The 16,506-nt window shown below is 43.3% G+C and overlaps 1 protein-coding gene across 4 annotated transcripts; it reads left to right on the forward strand.

Moving 5' to 3' along the window:
* Positions 1 to 1,193: 1,193 nt before the first annotated feature.
* Positions 1,194 to 13,479, forward strand: LOC106653636. Of its 4 annotated transcripts, XM_014373153.2 has the most exons (8): positions 1,194 to 2,109; positions 5,034 to 5,302; positions 5,791 to 6,051; positions 6,240 to 6,331; positions 7,972 to 8,204; positions 8,681 to 8,811; positions 9,381 to 9,842; positions 11,333 to 13,479. In XM_014373153.2, exons 1-8 carry the CDS (start codon positions 2,053 to 2,055, stop codon positions 13,359 to 13,361), a joined length of 3,534 nt encoding a protein of 1,177 aa, XP_014228639.1. In that variant the 5' UTR covers positions 1,194 to 2,052; the 3' UTR covers positions 13,362 to 13,479. The 4 variants fall into 4 exon arrangements, with proteins under 4 accessions (XP_014228639.1, XP_023314467.1, XP_023314468.1 ...); XM_023458699.1 differs by lacking the exon at positions 1,194 to 2,109 and having other exon boundaries at positions 4,876 to 5,302; XM_023458700.1 differs by lacking the exon at positions 1,194 to 2,109 and having other exon boundaries at positions 4,876 to 5,302; positions 9,537 to 9,842.
* The last annotated feature ends 3,027 nt before the right edge of the window (positions 13,480 to 16,506 follow it).

The following is a 16,506-nucleotide window of genomic DNA, read 5'->3' on the forward strand; positions in this document are numbered from 1 at the left end:
AGCGAGAAAAAAATCCTTTCACCTTAAATATATTTACTGTTGCTACTGCATCGAGCGAGACATTCTCTTATTATTTATATTTATTATATTATATATTGAATATATATTTATTGCATCGTTCCTGTTTAAAGAATACGAATTATTAACTGTAACTTATATCGATCATGTTTCGGAACTATCATCGCGTATATTTGAAAAAAAACCACTTCGTTTCATTTTTCATCACTTATTGTAATTATCATTGTACTTTTTACGTTTTACATTCGAAATGTGAAGTATAACGAAGTGTATACGCGCGTACATCATCCGCGTATACAATATACTAATATGATATGGTTGCCGAAGCGGCAGTGCAATGACGTAACATGACATTCGAACGCCTGTATTATGATATTGTACAACAAATCGTTCTTTAATTCTAAGCAATCTTCAGCGTCAAAATGAAAGAAAAAAAACCCATTTATATATGAATTGTTCCATCGTATATATTGTGTGTATGTATCGACAAAAATGGTCCGCAAAAAATTTTTGTTTTTGTTTCTCCGCGAACGATCTAAAAAAAGAAAAAAAACGGCGCCTAAGAAAAGGGATCACTTTTGTCACGTATATATATACGTATATAAATAGCATTATTATTAGTTTATACGTTTTCCTTTTTTGTGATAAATAAATGAATGAGTAAAGAAGAAAACGACACGTTTCTGTTGTTGTAGACGAATATTACGACGGAAAGCAATATATAATATATACAAAGTATATAGTTGAAAAAATTGATGCCGCGAGAACAAAACGAACGAAAATCCAACAACTTATAAAAAAACCTATGTATTATAATCACTTATACGCAAAACGTTATATACATCCAATAAGTATATATATAGAAAATCGTTCTATGAATTATAATCAAATAATATATTAAGTTTCGTAAATATTAACCGTCCATGTGTTGTTACTGTATATCCATTTTTCACATCTCCTTTTTTTCATCTCTCTTACTGTCGGGGGGGTCTTATCGAGAACAAGTGCGTGTGCACGCGCGTAAAATCATTTAAAAGCACATCCATCGTATATTCGACGATAGAGCGCAATGTGTAATAATTATAATAAATAATGCACGAGCGCAAGAGCAGCAGCAGTAAATACTCTACATGTTCTCAATCGAGTTGTACACGAGAGAGTCACGAGTTCTTCTCTCTCGTCGAGTGATTAATGCATCTCTTTTTCCGCATTTTTATGTGTAACATGACGGAAGAGCAGCAGCATCATCATCGACTCTCAGTAGTGCGCTTCGCGTGCGCTTCTCGCGCGCCACGCGGCTGAATAATAGCAGCCCTATACAAGTATAATTATTGTCGCGTATACAAAATTAAAAATTAAACAAAAAAAATAAATAAAAATTAAATTAATCAGGACTAGGTCGCGATAACGCGCGCGCACGCGTTACAATGGTTGTAATTTTTAAGCGCAAATGTTTGCTCCGCGCCGACGATGACGCAAACCGCTGCAGCTGTTAATTAACTGCACCGGTGGGTACTAAACGGCACATAGAGACAAAGAGCGCGTAATAATCTCATTATAGGACGTTAAATCTCGGCTGTGCAGTCGTGTATATAGTGTCATCCGAGGCCAATAACGATATATCATCGCGTTCGTAAAGTGTCTGTGCCCAAGAACTCGAGATTATAATTGCAAACCTCATGGGTGGATGATGCCAGCAGCCACTACCACTACCGACACTGATTTCGGGTAAACGTGTGTACATACATATACAACGACGTACGGCGGTGGAGATAAAGTAATATGCGCGGCACACCTGTGCGCGCGGTGTACGTACGAGCCGCGCGACACGCGACTACTACATACCTATCTACACAAGCGCGAAACGGCCGGAGACCATAGCGATCGGAGCAGCGGTATTAATAAGCTCGCTCGGTTAATCAGTTCGGGACGCGGCTCGAGAGTGTATGGTGTGCACTGGGGGGGCTATTAATAAATAATAAATAAATAAGTATTGTAAAAGCATCGAAGCGTCGAGGGTGGTGGTGCAAGAAAATGGAGCAGAGACTTCACGGAGTGAGGAGGCAGAAAAAGCACAGCGGAAGAAAAAAGGTAAGGCTTCTTCGTTCTTTGGTGATGCCGAAATTTTATCTGTATACACTTGTAAAGTACAAGACAATTACTTGAGTTTTACACGCGCGACGGGACATTGCTTTATCGAAACTCCGACATTGACAGCAGCAATACGCATACGTACACGTATCGATAACAATAGTTCCGCGACACTTTTCTGTAACAACTACCACAAAAAAAAAAAAAAATCCGCGCGTGCGATGACGAATTCGCGCGAGCGCGGCATTATTACTCGATCGAGATTACGAAAAATTAAAAAGTGCGCGACGTGCTAGGCGTACGTCGATCGAAACGAGATCGAAGAGTTTTAGCTTTTACTTTTCGAGAAAGAAAAATAGTAAATAATGCAAGCCATGTGTGTCTGGCTATACGACAACGATCACTATTTCCGCGATTGAAAATCGGTATCTAACTCATTATGAGGTATTCCAGATTACGTCACTCAAACCGATGCATTATCTGTAACGACATTACGATCGCATGCGCACACGCGAACTCTGTGTGCACTGCATACTGTAACATTAGTTTCTCGTTGTACACGATGCATCGAGATGAAGGAAATATCATACGAATATCGTTTCCGACACTCGATATATTGGATGTATATCGACACGATGCTAACTCATCCAAATAATGCAATAACGCGCAGGAGTGCGCGATATACTTTTTTTTTTGCTGCACGCGTCGTCGTGCCGATTTGCTTTTCGACACTGCACCGTGCACGACGATGCTGTAATGCACGACACGTTTTTTTTTTTTTTTATAATTACAGCCTGCGCGCGACAATAATTAACGATTGATTCGAAAATTTGAATCAGCGCGATCACTGCGCTCTATACGATGCAGTGTACGCGCGACTTCGTATTAATATCGGAAATATGAATAGCGAGTCGGTATAGACACTGCAGCGCTCGTTAACTAAATTGCCCGCGCGCGACGATTATTATTATAAGAGAGGCCGAGGTAAAGGAGAGGAATAAACAAAAAATAATACGTAAACTTGGATACGGATCGTTGCGAGCCTTCAATTGGTTGGTGTGCAGTATGATTCTTTGCGAGGATCGAAGTATTCCGTTTGAAGAATACTTAAAAAGTTAAAAAATGTATCGATGGTATAAGAGTATTGCTCGAGATCACGGATAAGAAAGAAGTCGATGCTAATTTTTTATACGCGATTATTTTTTTTTTCTCTATATCCTCGATTTGCGTCACAATGCGCACGCGAGAGAGCTCGAATTTCGCGCTGACTGTTTTAAGGAGGAAAGTGAAAAAAATCCGATTACCATGATCGCGTCTGTACATGTGTGTACACGTGGCGTGGCCAATTTTTTCCAGAAACATCTTCCTCGTGTATATTTGAATATTACGAACGTATTTTTTTTTTTCATCTGATACCGATGCATCCGATGGAGGCAAGAATGGTATTGACCTGTTTTTTTTTGGTGATTCTTCTGTTACAATTGCGTAAAAAATATTAAACATATTCTGATTAACTTGGAAAAAAAAACAATTTAATCGTTTAGAAAAAAAGTAGAACATTATTCAACCACTTTGGATATAATGATACTATTATAAGCATCCACCGCTAGATGGCAAGCAAATCTTTATCTTTAAATGTGCAAGTGGTTAAGTGAAAATAAATAGATTTAAATCGAACAAAATTCAAAATTATCGCATCGAAAAAGTTCATCACCACTGCCTCGCAGCCGAACATGTGCCCTACCGTCTTTATCAAACGTAGGCTCGGCTCAGCAGCCGGCCTCGAACAATATGTGGATGATTCGTTCTCCTGGATAAATATCGTCTTTCGCGTGGCAATGAAATAATTCGATGAGAAACCGATGAGTTTGTTGGCTATTAAAATACTCCAAAATATTAAAATACTCCTGTAAAATTAGGAGTTGGTCCTCCCAGACCAAACTAAATAGTTTGGTTTTAATTTCACGGAAGTCATTCAGCCAATCTTTTTTATTATTCACCACCTTTGAGGATTCATTGCTGACATCGCACAATTCTTTTGAGGAAGGACAAGACATCGTTCTGCGCACTCGCTAAACACTTTCACTTATAACTTGAGATATTTTCAATTTATTTCACAAAAGTCTCGCGATGGATGCGATCTTTCGGTAATGTTCCGCACGCGTTGGAGTTCTAAAGTACACTGAGCTCTCTCGCATACACTAAAGTCTAAGCTAGCTTTTCAAGAAATGCGATTTTCTACGTTCAGGAAAATATGTTTTTGTATTTTTTCCCCCGCCCATCCGATAGCAACTACTACAATACTATTGACTCGTTTACGGCAATTTTTCTCTTAGAATTTTGTAAAAAAATTTCAAGTACATTCTGATCGTACCGAAAACGACAGTAGAATTGTTTCAAAAAGACAAGATCATTTTTCGGACACCTTTATCTTTAAATGTGCAAGTATGGTTAAATGAAAATAATTATATACAACGATCACTTGAGCTCTTCGACTGAAAATGACAATTATAATATAATCGAGTACGGCAACGCTACTCGAAGCATTCGCCGCCAGATGGCGAGTACCCGCCTCTATCCTCGAATCCGCAAGTGGTAAAGCACGAGTAACTATATAAATCGAGGGTTTTCAAAATTTACTCCTAGTTAGACCAACATTTTATGTGCGGAAACACTATATAAAAGTAACGAAAGGTACCGCAGGCGCTTCATCGGTACATCGCATTCTCTACAAGCGCAGAGCTCGGATAAAAAAGAGAGCCGATATTACCGTCGCGAACGCATACATACTCATGTGTAGCGTGTGTGGCGTTGTCGCTGCCGTTGCACACCGATATCGTCACGCACACGCGTACGAAATACATTCGCGCGCATCGCAAAGTCGTACACACGTATTACATATAGCTGCATTGTCACACGCGCAGAAGGTGCTGCTCTCCATAGTGGACCCGTGGGACGATCGCATAGCCAGCGTCGATCCGCTCGATCTCGCCGCGCGTCGAGAAGAAGCAGCAGCAGCAGCGGCGGCAGCGGTAGTAGTGGATGCTACTGCCACGGCGGAGGTGGCGGCAGCAGCAACATCGTCATCGTCTTCTAATCGAGCCTGTAGAGATACACCTCCGACGAGGACGACGCCGGACCAGCAGCAGAGACGCATCAGGACACCCTGGCCCTGGTACAAGCCCCGATACAGGTGCGACTCGTCGTACATATTTTTCATTATTTTTTAACTCTGTCGGTCGATCGATGTGCGGTTTACTCTTTCTCGGCTTATCACCGATACATGTATGTATTATTAGCCTTTCGACGCCTCTCGTTGAATATACATATACACTTGCAAGGCAGGCGCGTGATCGCACACACCGTCTGCACCGTGTGTCTTTCAAATTATACCGCTTCTATGCATACTCGTTCTCGTATAATAAACTTTTTTTTGCGCTCGCTACTAGTACTACTCCTCTCGGTGAAGATTATTTTCTTCTCTTATTTTTTCTCTTTACGATCGACTTCTCGATCGAATCGCGTGCAAAGAGCTAAGATTAATAAAGTAAGTAAGTAGCAGTAGTAGCGAGAAAGAAAAAAGGCATCGAATTATTGCCAATCTTGTCTTTGCGCCTCTCGAGCTTTTTAACGCGCGACTAAAAGTGTACGTGTATATGTGTGTGTGTGAATTGCATGTAGCGAGCTGCAGACTGCACCTACTACTACCACTGCGACTCCGACTGCGGATGTTTCAATTAAGCTCGACGACGACGACGACGACGACGAGCAGCGGCAGGAGAAACAGAAGCAGAGGCACAGCGACGACGATCATCGTCAACGGCTCATCGAGCAGACCTACGTATTTCCCAAGGAAGACGATAACGACGACGGAGACGCAGCAGCAGCAGCAGTAAAAGCCGAAGATCCCAAGGAGATCGTCGAGCGATTGGTCAACGCCAGGTGAGAGAGAGACAGATGGAAGAAGGCAACAAATAAATAATATTTCAGCTTCGCTCTCGCTTTATATCATAAGTATCATCATACATATATATGCTGCACAGTGCGCGAAACGAGCTTAAATTGCGCCAACGATCCGCATGTATGATTTTAATGCGCGATATTATTTCTTCCCATCTACGTATGCTCAGGTATAATAGGCCGCCAGTGATACAGAGGAAATTTCAACGCCCGATCGTGCGGACTACTACGAGGCAGCAGCGACAGCATCGCACTATCTCAGGTTCGTTCGGTTTCTTTCTCTTTATTATTATTATTATATTTGTTAACACTGCGATTGAATCATTTCGCTGTCGTCCTCGTCGCCCGTCGGCGGATCGTAGTAGCAGTGGAATCTCGGCGCCCTGGGATCGTTGTCCAGCAGCCAGTAGCCGAGCCACTTGACCGGGTTCTTCGGCTTCGGGTCTCGATGGAAGCACTGTAACGCGCGTGTGTACGATAAATAGAAAAGTTATAGTGAAAAGATGAAAAAAAACAAATTGAGATCGCACTTTGACCAATCCTTCGAGCAGCGTGCTCTTGATCTCGCGCTTGTAAAATTTGAGTCTCGCCTCCACGCTCACGTCGTCGAGTTCATCTGTAACAAAGATCCACTCGCGTTATTTTTTTTTTCTCGCGCATTCGGATATGGTATATACCCTACTCACGATCGGGAAAGAAGAAGTGAATCTCGCGCCTGGCCGACCTCTTGTCCTCGCTCGCGTGCACCACTGGCTCCTCGCTCGTCTTCTCGTGCGTGCCGAAGCTGCCCCGGATACTGTTGAGCCAGCCCGATCTCGTTCGCTGCCAGTTGCTGCCCCTCGGGCCGGCCAACCTCTTCCAGGCGTCGATGGCGCGGACCCGTGACAGTATCATCGCCAGCACGGGTCCGCTCGCCAGATGCTGGATCAGGCACTTGGTCTGTTTGTCGCGCGGCGGCTCCTGGTCCAGATAGAAGTCCGTCGCCTCGTCCTCGGTCAGGTGGACCAGACGCTGGCCGCAGACGCGAAAGCCCTCAGCCTCGATGCGCGCCTCGATCGCCGCGCGATGCATCATCGCCTCGGGTTTGACGATGCAGAGGGTGTACTCGATCTCGGCGTCGCCGATGTCGTCGTACTCGCGGACGGGCGGACAGCGGCAGCCGCTCGAGGCTGTTTCCGAGGAGGAGGCGGCGGGGTCACCGACATCGTGGCTGGCGGTGATTATACTGCCGTTGCTGCTGCTGCTCGACGCGGAGGCTTGCGAGTCGACGCCGAGATCGAAGGCCAGAATGTCCAGCTGCTGCAGGTGCTGGCGGGGACTGAGCACGCCACGCTGACGCGGCGAGTCCTGCTTGAGGGTGAACTTGGTCTTGGTGACGCCGATGTTGGCGCCGACGGTGAAGGGCAAATTTTCCGGCGGCTCGTCCGCCGGTGGCACGATCGAGGATCGGTCATCGCAGGAGGACGAGGAGGAGGCCGGCAGCTCGATGTACGTGACGGGGTTCTCGGGTTCTTGTTGAGACTCGCTCTCAGTGGTGGTGGTGGACTGAGGCTCGGAGCAGCTCATGTCGAATTTTTTGCAGCCTGAATTTCGGGTTCTAGGTTAAGAATCGGATACAAACACGCGCGTATCGATATCGCGCATTGTATATATCAACACGTGTTTGTGTATGTAGATAGCGACTTGCGAAAGAAGAGACGTAAAAAATCGTCGCTAAATAAATATGTGCTCGACGTATTTGAGCGCTGCGAGGTTTGCCTTCGGGTTAAATACATATACACCAACGGCTACCGATCACACGTACACACACAATCTCACACACGCTATATATAAAATACGAAATAAAATAAAACAACGAGTAATTTGTCATTCGTCCGATTGCGCCGTACGATTATTTCGCAGGTGACGGAGTCGAGGTCGAGGTCGAGGACAAACATGACGACGGAATAATAGATACCGTCGCAGTCAGGGCCGGTACCGAAACGACGACGACGACCATGGCTGCTACCATCGTCGACGTGGACGCGGCTGTGAAGCAACAGCAGCAGCAGCAACGTAGGGGCGGCCGCAAGCTCAGCTCGTCGATGCCCGGCAAGCTCGACGACATGGACGATCTGCGGATCGGTAACGACAAGGTATAATAATATATATGACATAAACATCGAAACGTTATAATTAATACAAACACACGGATTTAGTCAACAAATCGATCGCCATCATGTACGGTCGCGCTACGCGAGTTTATTACAAACACCCGGGCGCTCTCACGCCCGCCGAGCAGCATTATTTACTCTGGTCGCATAATCACCCGATGCAGGCCATTGTCGAGGTATACTCGTATCTTTTTCTTTTTTTTTTTAGCTCTCTGAAACGATCAGCTGCTGCTGTCTCATGCCTCAATTGGCAATGATTAGAGATAAGCGCCGCGCGCATCTCTCGTTTTGTTATCGTTATAATACTGTACTATTCGGTTTGATGCCGCTGCTGCTCTGGGATGCATGCATATAAAAATATATCAAAGTAGTTCAATGACATTTTATAGTAGTCTAGTAAAAGTAATATATATTTGTTATCATTAATTTTGATGATTATTATTATTATTATTGTAAAGGGCGTCTCGTCCAAGTTCGCGAGGCAGGAGAGCGACAGCAGCGTGACGTTCAGCAACAGCGGCTCGACCTTCAATGGCAGCACGCTGGGCTCCGACACGGAAGACGATCTCAACGAGCACGACGCGGCCAAGTGAGTCTTTGCTTCTTCTTCTTCTTCTTTTGCTTTCGTTTTTTTGTTTTTGTTTTAGCTGTTGTTGTCGAGGGAAAGATTTATTTTTTTTTTCATACTCTTATCGTCTCCCAAAGCTAAATAATAATCCCCCAGAATTGCATAAACGCACACGTACACATTTAGAGACGAGATCATCGTCGTAGTCATCGTTTTCGTCTTCGCAAAATAACATCAGTTGTCGTTATCGCGCAGCAACAGACTCTCCTCTTCTCTGTCTCTTTTTCTATATCTGCATGCAAAGTTTGAACACGCGGACGGACAGTAGTAGTAGAGCTCCGTCGTTTACGAAACGTTTATTACGATTCGTGCGGGCGAGCACGTTTTAAATATCGTTGTACCGATCGTCCTAGCTATAGTTGCCGTTGACAAAATGATGCCGAGATACGATGTCAGCAGTGCGATGTCGTTACACAGGTACAATTGTCGTCAATTTTTTTTATTTTTTAATATTGTCGGGTGGTTCGTGCAAGTTAAATAAATTAATTGAACGTTTCATATGGGTGAATAATAATGTGAATTCGATACAGGATACCGCTGCAGAGTCAGCGTCAACCGATCGGGGTCATCGTGCCCCAAAATCATCATAATCATCAATCTTCGCGCAGTAAAAAACTCATCAATAGCAACAACAACAACAATAGCGCCAACAATAACAACAATAACAACAACAACAATAGTCACACTAACGGCAACAACAATAACAACGGCAGCAATGGTGATCAGCTGGGTGGCAGCGGCGACTACTCGCAGACTCATCCGAGCGCCAACTCGACCATCACCAGCGTGAACAGCATCAGCAGTCTACTGAAAGAGAAGCTCCAGTGGACGATACCCCAGGCGTTGAGGAACAGCGCCAAGCGTCAGAACGCCGACTATCGGCTCAAGACCTTCGTCGGCTTTCTATTTCTCTGCATCGTGTTTCTCGTGGGTTTCGCGCACATCTACTATACCCAGCATGTGCTGCAGCGGGCCTACTTCGATAAATTCAGGTGAGGGCAGTGTAAAGATGAATACGCTATATACGTAATCTGATTTTACTTTTATTCGAGTCAGGCATTGGTAAAAAAAATGACTATTTTGGTAAATAACTACTGATTGATTTGTTTTCGGTGATTGTTCTTAGACAATTATTATGTTACAATTATCGAGGACATTTTGAATGACCTGAAAATTAAGATTTAATTGGTTCAAACATTTTTGGTCAATTTTCAACCACTTTAAATACTATAATACTACTTCAAACTTCCACCGCTAGATGGCGAGTAACTTTAAATCAGTAAATCCGAAAGTAGAAAAGTCAAAATAATTGTATAAGTCGAAGTAGAGGCTCCTTTCATTTATAGTATTTTCCTGATGTTAATTGCCAAAGAATAAAATTAAGAACAAACTGTTGAAGAAGTGTTTCAATGGTAATTTTCTCTAATTTTACACAGTCGAAAAATGATCATAAAGTAAAAAAAAAACGTTTTGTATTTGATTAGTATACATCCAGTTTTAATGGCCTTGTATGGTCAAGAAACTTTTTCGTTGGCCGAAGACTGGCCATGAAATGTTGAGTTTTTTGACTAGTATGGGAATGCAAGATTTACCATTAAATTATATTGAAACATCGAATTCGAGTCATTCGCCATCGAATCATTAGATTTTTGTGTCAAAAACGTTAATGTGATAAATATTATTGAAATAAATCTCGTTTGAATAAAATCGGGCCCCTCACGCTGGAACTCGAACTTCACTTTCAATTAGATTTTTCGGCGATTAAAATTTTATCCATTAACTCTTTTTCATTGAATTTAGAACATAATAATTATTTTATTGATTTTTATAAGTTAACGGTTGGATACTAGTATCATTTTATTTATAATTCAAAAAAAAATAAAATAAACCATCGTGACTATAAGTTCAAAAAATTATCACAAAATGGCCATTTGATAAATTTTTAGATATTTCAAAATATACTAACATTATTACTAATTGATTTTTTTTGGCGATTATTATTAGACAATTATATCATAACCATTGAGTACATTTTGAATGCCCTGAAAAAGACAACTCAATTGTTCGAAAACTACACTGAAAAAAATCGTAGAGACAAGTCCAACAAAAGTGGACAGCTGGATCAGAAAAAGATATTTTGCTGCCACAGCAAAATTATTGGGCTATATTTCAATGCTAAATTTCTCTAAATTATTTGCTGTGGCAGCAAAATATCTTTTTCTGATACAGCTGTCCACTTCTGTTGGACTTGCCTCTAAAATTCCTTTCAGTATACTCTGTTGAAAATAATACTACTTCAAGCCTCCCCCGCTAGATGGCGAGTACCTTTATACCAGCAAATCTGCAAGTGTCAGCGTAAAAATAAACGTATATAAGTCGGAGAAAGTCCTTCTTTCACGATTTCTACCTTCTCAACCCTTCGAAACTCCCCCAAAAACAAAAGAAGATTAATCGCCACCTCGCGCCCTCCTCATGTCCACAGGTTCAACAAGAACGAGCGCCAGATGCACGTGTACAACTCGGCCGGGGGCGAGATCGTGTCGGCGCGCCTGGGCGTCGGCATACCCGGCGACGTCGGTGTCTTTCCGTGTCTGCCCGAGCACGAGCTCGCCGACAAGGTCTGCCTCGAGTGGCGCGGTCACTCGCGCCTCTATCTGAGCCATCGTCGTCGCGATCCCGCGACGGACTGCTACGAGGTCACCTGGCAGGCGCTGCAGCCGGGCGTCTGGCCGCGGGACTGCTTCGACTGGTCGGCCAAGCGGGGCGGCCACTGGTACGGCGCGGGCCAGTTGAGAGACATGGCCTATCCGCTGGAGCAGCAGTCGCGCCTCGAGTCGGCGGCCTTCATCACGGGCGACGTGCGCAAGGGCCAGCCGTTCGGCAACGTGCTGCGTCGATACTTTCTGAGCTCGCGCGGCGCCACCATCACCGTCGACCCGGACACGCCGCTCTACGTGTCGATACTGCCGGCGGTCGAGCCTCAGATCGTCCCGGGTAGCAGCGGTGGCATCGGCAGCAGCAGCAGCAGCAGCAACAGCAACAAGGAGCTCTGCCTCGAGGCCAGACACGACGGCTTCGCCTTCGTCGCGCAGCCGGGCGAGCTCGCTCGACTGAATTACAGCGTGTGCGCGAGCAACGACAGCGCCAAGAAGCTTCACGCCACCCTGGCCGAGAAATACCTGTGGGACGGACTCAGGCCCGAGGAGCTGCAAGCCGTGCAAGCTCTGCTGAGCGAGCCCGTCTGGCAGATAGCACCGGGCGCCGGCGAGGCCGACGTGGCCAACTACACCGAGGACGTCATAGCGCTGGGCTTTCTGCGCCAGGGTCACGTGCTGCTGTCGGAGCAGTGGCAGCCGAGCAGCGGCGACCTGGCCCTCGACGAGGCGCGCTTCCACTCGATGCGCCACACCATCGACGTGATGCACCGCCGTGGCTTCCGCATCGTCTTCACCCTGCAGCCGTTCGTCAGCACGGAGTCGAGCTCGTTTCGCCAGGCCGTCGCCGAGGGTCTGCTGGTCGGCGAGCGCGGCAGCGATCCGCGCATACCCGCCCTGACTCGCTACCGCGACGTGTCCAGCGCCGGCGTCCTCGACATCACCAACAATCGCACGCTGCCCTGGCTCCAGGCCAAGCTCGAGGCCCTCGTCAAGAAATACGAGGTCGACGCGTTCTATCTGGACCTCGGCACGGCCCACGACATGCCGCACTACTTCCAGTGCTCGCGGCCCCTAGCCAGCCCGGATCACTACAAGAGTCTCTTCGTCGACGCGTTGCTGGGCTCGCCCCTGCCCGTGATCGGCGTCTCAAGTGCCGTCCAACGACCGCGCGGTCCCGTCTTCGTCTCGCTGCCGCCCTTCGCCTCCAGCTGGAAGGCCATCAAGACGGTCATACCCACCGTGCTGAGCTACGGCATAATCGGCTTTCCGTTCGTGATGCCCGGAGCCGTGGGTGGTGACGTGGCTCTGCCCACCTCGTCGGACAACAATAACAATAATTCGGTCGGTGGTGGCGACGACGACGACGACGACGACGACGAGCTGGAGCTGCAGCTGCCCGACAAGGAGCTATATGTGAGATGGCTTCAGCTCGCCACTTTCCTGCCGGTGATCAGATTCAGCCATCTGCCGAGCAAGTACGCCGACGAGAGCGTCCTCGAGATCGCCAAGAATCTCACGAGTCTACGACAGAAGACCGTGACGCCGCTGCTCAAGAAGTACGCCAACGTCACCCTGGACACGGGTCTGCCCATAATTCGACCCCTGTGGATGCTCGACCCGGCCGATCCGGCCTGTCACCTGGTGCTCGACGAGTTCTCGGTCGGCGAGGAGCTCATAGTGGCGCCGATCTTGCACTCGGGCAGCAGACAGCGAGAGGTCTATCTGCCCGCCGGCGTCTGGAAGGACGGCATCGACAAGAGCTTGCGCAAGGGATCACGCTGGATACACAATTATCGCGTGGCCGAGGACAAGGTCGCCTACTTCGTCAAGATGCCCGACGACATGCGCTTCTAGAGGGGCTTTTAGGATATAATAAGGATAATCACGAGGCTTCATGATAGTTTTTTTTTTTATTACTTTTTACTTTTATTTTTCATCCTTTTAATTGTATATTATAACATCAGTATTTGTTTTTTTTTCTTGTTCGTCTATAGAATAATTTTAATAATTAATCATAATTTTTAATAATGGATTATAATCGATAATAATAATAATTAATCGTCGTTAGCACCATGAACACTCCATCCGTGAAATTTAGCCCATTTTTTGCCTGTGTGCCTGGTAAGTTCGTATGTGTGTGTGTTGGAACGAGAACGCGATGCGCTCGCGCAACAATTTTTATTTTCTCTCTTCCGATTCTCGTCTCGATCCGATCCCCGATTTTAGCTATTTAACTTGTAAATACGAGAGTATTTTTTGGAGAAAAAAAAACTATTGCATTATATATTGCGGCGTCGTGGGGGATGCGTGCGAATGCGAATGTGCGACGAGAATTTGGATGCAACGATTTTACGTTTATAATTACGAAAATATTATCATTCGCATTTACAATAATGTGTTTTTTTTTGTTATAGTTGTAAGTTTTAATCTCTGCTATATTTTATCCAATGAAGAGCTAGTATCGATCGCGTATATGTGATGGAGATGTGTGTGTTGGTTGTGCATCGCGCGCATAATATTTAATTTTATTTCTCAATTTTGGGGTGTTCATATTTACCTTTCCTCTATTATTATCACAACGCTCCTGTAGTTTTTTTTTGACAATTACTTATACAAATCTTCAATGATTTCAAGCTCGTTTTTATTTTAATCTCCACACCAATGGCAATTAATTGTTATAATAATAATAATAATATATAATTAATTGTAATTCGTAGGTACGCATTTGTCGTCGTTTTTTTGTGATGTCCTGAGTATAATTAGTTAATTGTATAATATTAATAATATCATTATGGTACACGTCAACAATGCAATTGTTGAGGTCAATTGTTTTTTTTTTGTTAGTCGTTTTATGAAGAAGCGAACAAAAAAAATTTGAATGAGCACACGTTTGTTACTTTTTCTTTCTCGCAATAATTGTAAGTTTTATCTATTTTTAAATATTTTATTTCGTTTTTAATGTGTGAGTGTGTTTTGGTTGTGAGACAATTCGCAACTTTTACTTCGTATAATATATATAATATATTTTTATTTATACTTCATTTATATTGATAATTCCTACCTAAATAGCTGGTCGATTACAATAAAATGAACATAAAAAAACAAATCAACAATATTCAATCAAAGAAAGACATAAGTGTACAAGGACATCAATGACTCGTCGTCACTCTCTCATCCTTATTACCCATTTTCATTATTTTACGCTCCCTATATTCTTCTCCTCGCTTTCGCTTCATCATTTTTTTTTTATTATTATTCATATAAAAAGCTCATGATTTTTTTTCACGCGAAATGCTACAAAAAGGAAAACAACGACGATGACAATCACCAATGCAACATGAATATATATTCGTTAGAGATTTATCCACTAAATGCGTTTTAATATGAGTTTTATTCGCCTACTGAATGTTTTTTATTTTTCGTCAATCATTAAAAATCAATAAATTATGTAATCTTAACATATGCAACAGCACATTTACTCAAAGAAGCTTGCTCAACAAACAATACAATCAATAATATTTTTTTTTTCTTTTCCTTCGTTACCTCGCATCAAAGCTAACTACGCGTATATTTATAAATATTATATCCCTGTGTTAATACTCAATCAATGATATAAATATAATTATTTCGTCGTGTCGTTATTATTATTATTATGAAAAATTATAAATACATATGGTATTATGAGTTCCACCGACGAAATCAATTGTGGTACAGCGTTTACAATATATTATACTTATGTAAAGGTATTTTTTTCTAAGGCCAGCTGAAAAATAGGCGGTAAAAAACTTACCTAATAGCTAAAGTTTTCATTTTTTAAAGTCAAGCCTGGCAGTTATTGATCAACCCCCTTCCCCATCTCCACGTACGACTGACACCAAAAATCAAAGGTAACACACTTATTTACTTAGTACTTCTAAATGTTACGATAAACACGACCGAAGACAAGGGGTAGTACTTTTCTTTTGGGTGGTGATTGGTTTTTTTTAGTATAAAAAAATCATGCGCGATATTCTAGTAAAAATTTTCTCGTTATCGTTAATCGTATGGTGTATATTTATTAATTATTGTTATTATTAAGTACTACTGTATGTAAAAAAAAAGAAAAGAAAACGAATACACTCTCGACGTGACACCCTTTTTTTTATGTATATAGCTACGCTGCGATTATTAATTTTCGAGGCAGGCAATAACTGTCAGGCTTTGATTATATAATCCTATTACAATAACTTGAACGAGATCAAACTCCACTTGAGCCTGACATCGTTTGATCACAATACTTCGCCTTTTATTTTTGTCACTTTTATTTCTCTCTTTGTCTTTCTCTCTCTCTTTCATCCTCGTTCGTTCAATTTCCTTCACTTTTTGTTTCTGCTACTTTTTTTTCGCTCGTCTGTCACTTTACCTCGGTTCTACTTGTAAAAATCGCACTTTTTTTATTTTATTTACGTTAGACTATTTAAGGAGGCGCGCGTCCAGCGCACATAGTCGTCACAATCCGTCATCATCACTCCACTGCTTCGTTAATCTTCGTCGATCAGGCTTTATTCTCCTTCTCCTTGCCGCACAATTTTTAAAGTTTTTTTTTTTTCATTTTCGATTAAATTTTTATTAATCACTCTCTCCTTCTCGCGCGTCGCGTTCTACGGCGAGGCACTAAATTTTAAATTTCTGTCCATTTCAAAACAAGTCGTTCAACGATAATCAGCTCATTATTTTTTTCGAGACTCATCGATTAATTTTTTTCCCAAATACAATCAGAGGATTAATACGTGAATAAGTATCTACGATTCAACGAGGTAAAAACTTTGTTTTACAATAATGAAAATGATCTTGTAGATTTTTTTTTTTTAACTCTTTCTTCTTTCGACCAAAACTTAGATGATCGTTTTGTTTTTCTTTTGGATATCATAGGGCACTCGCATACTATCATCATTATTATTCATCGATATTTATATCGCCCTTCTTCTGTCGCGTCAGCGCCGCGCATTCCTGGCTACAA

Source organism: Trichogramma pretiosum, unplaced genomic scaffold (assembly GCF_000599845.2).
Source record: "Trichogramma pretiosum strain Unisexual culture from Peru unplaced genomic scaffold, Tpre_2.0 scaffold75, whole genome shotgun sequence".
Classification (NCBI taxonomy): domain Eukaryota; kingdom Metazoa; phylum Arthropoda; class Insecta; order Hymenoptera; family Trichogrammatidae; genus Trichogramma; species Trichogramma pretiosum.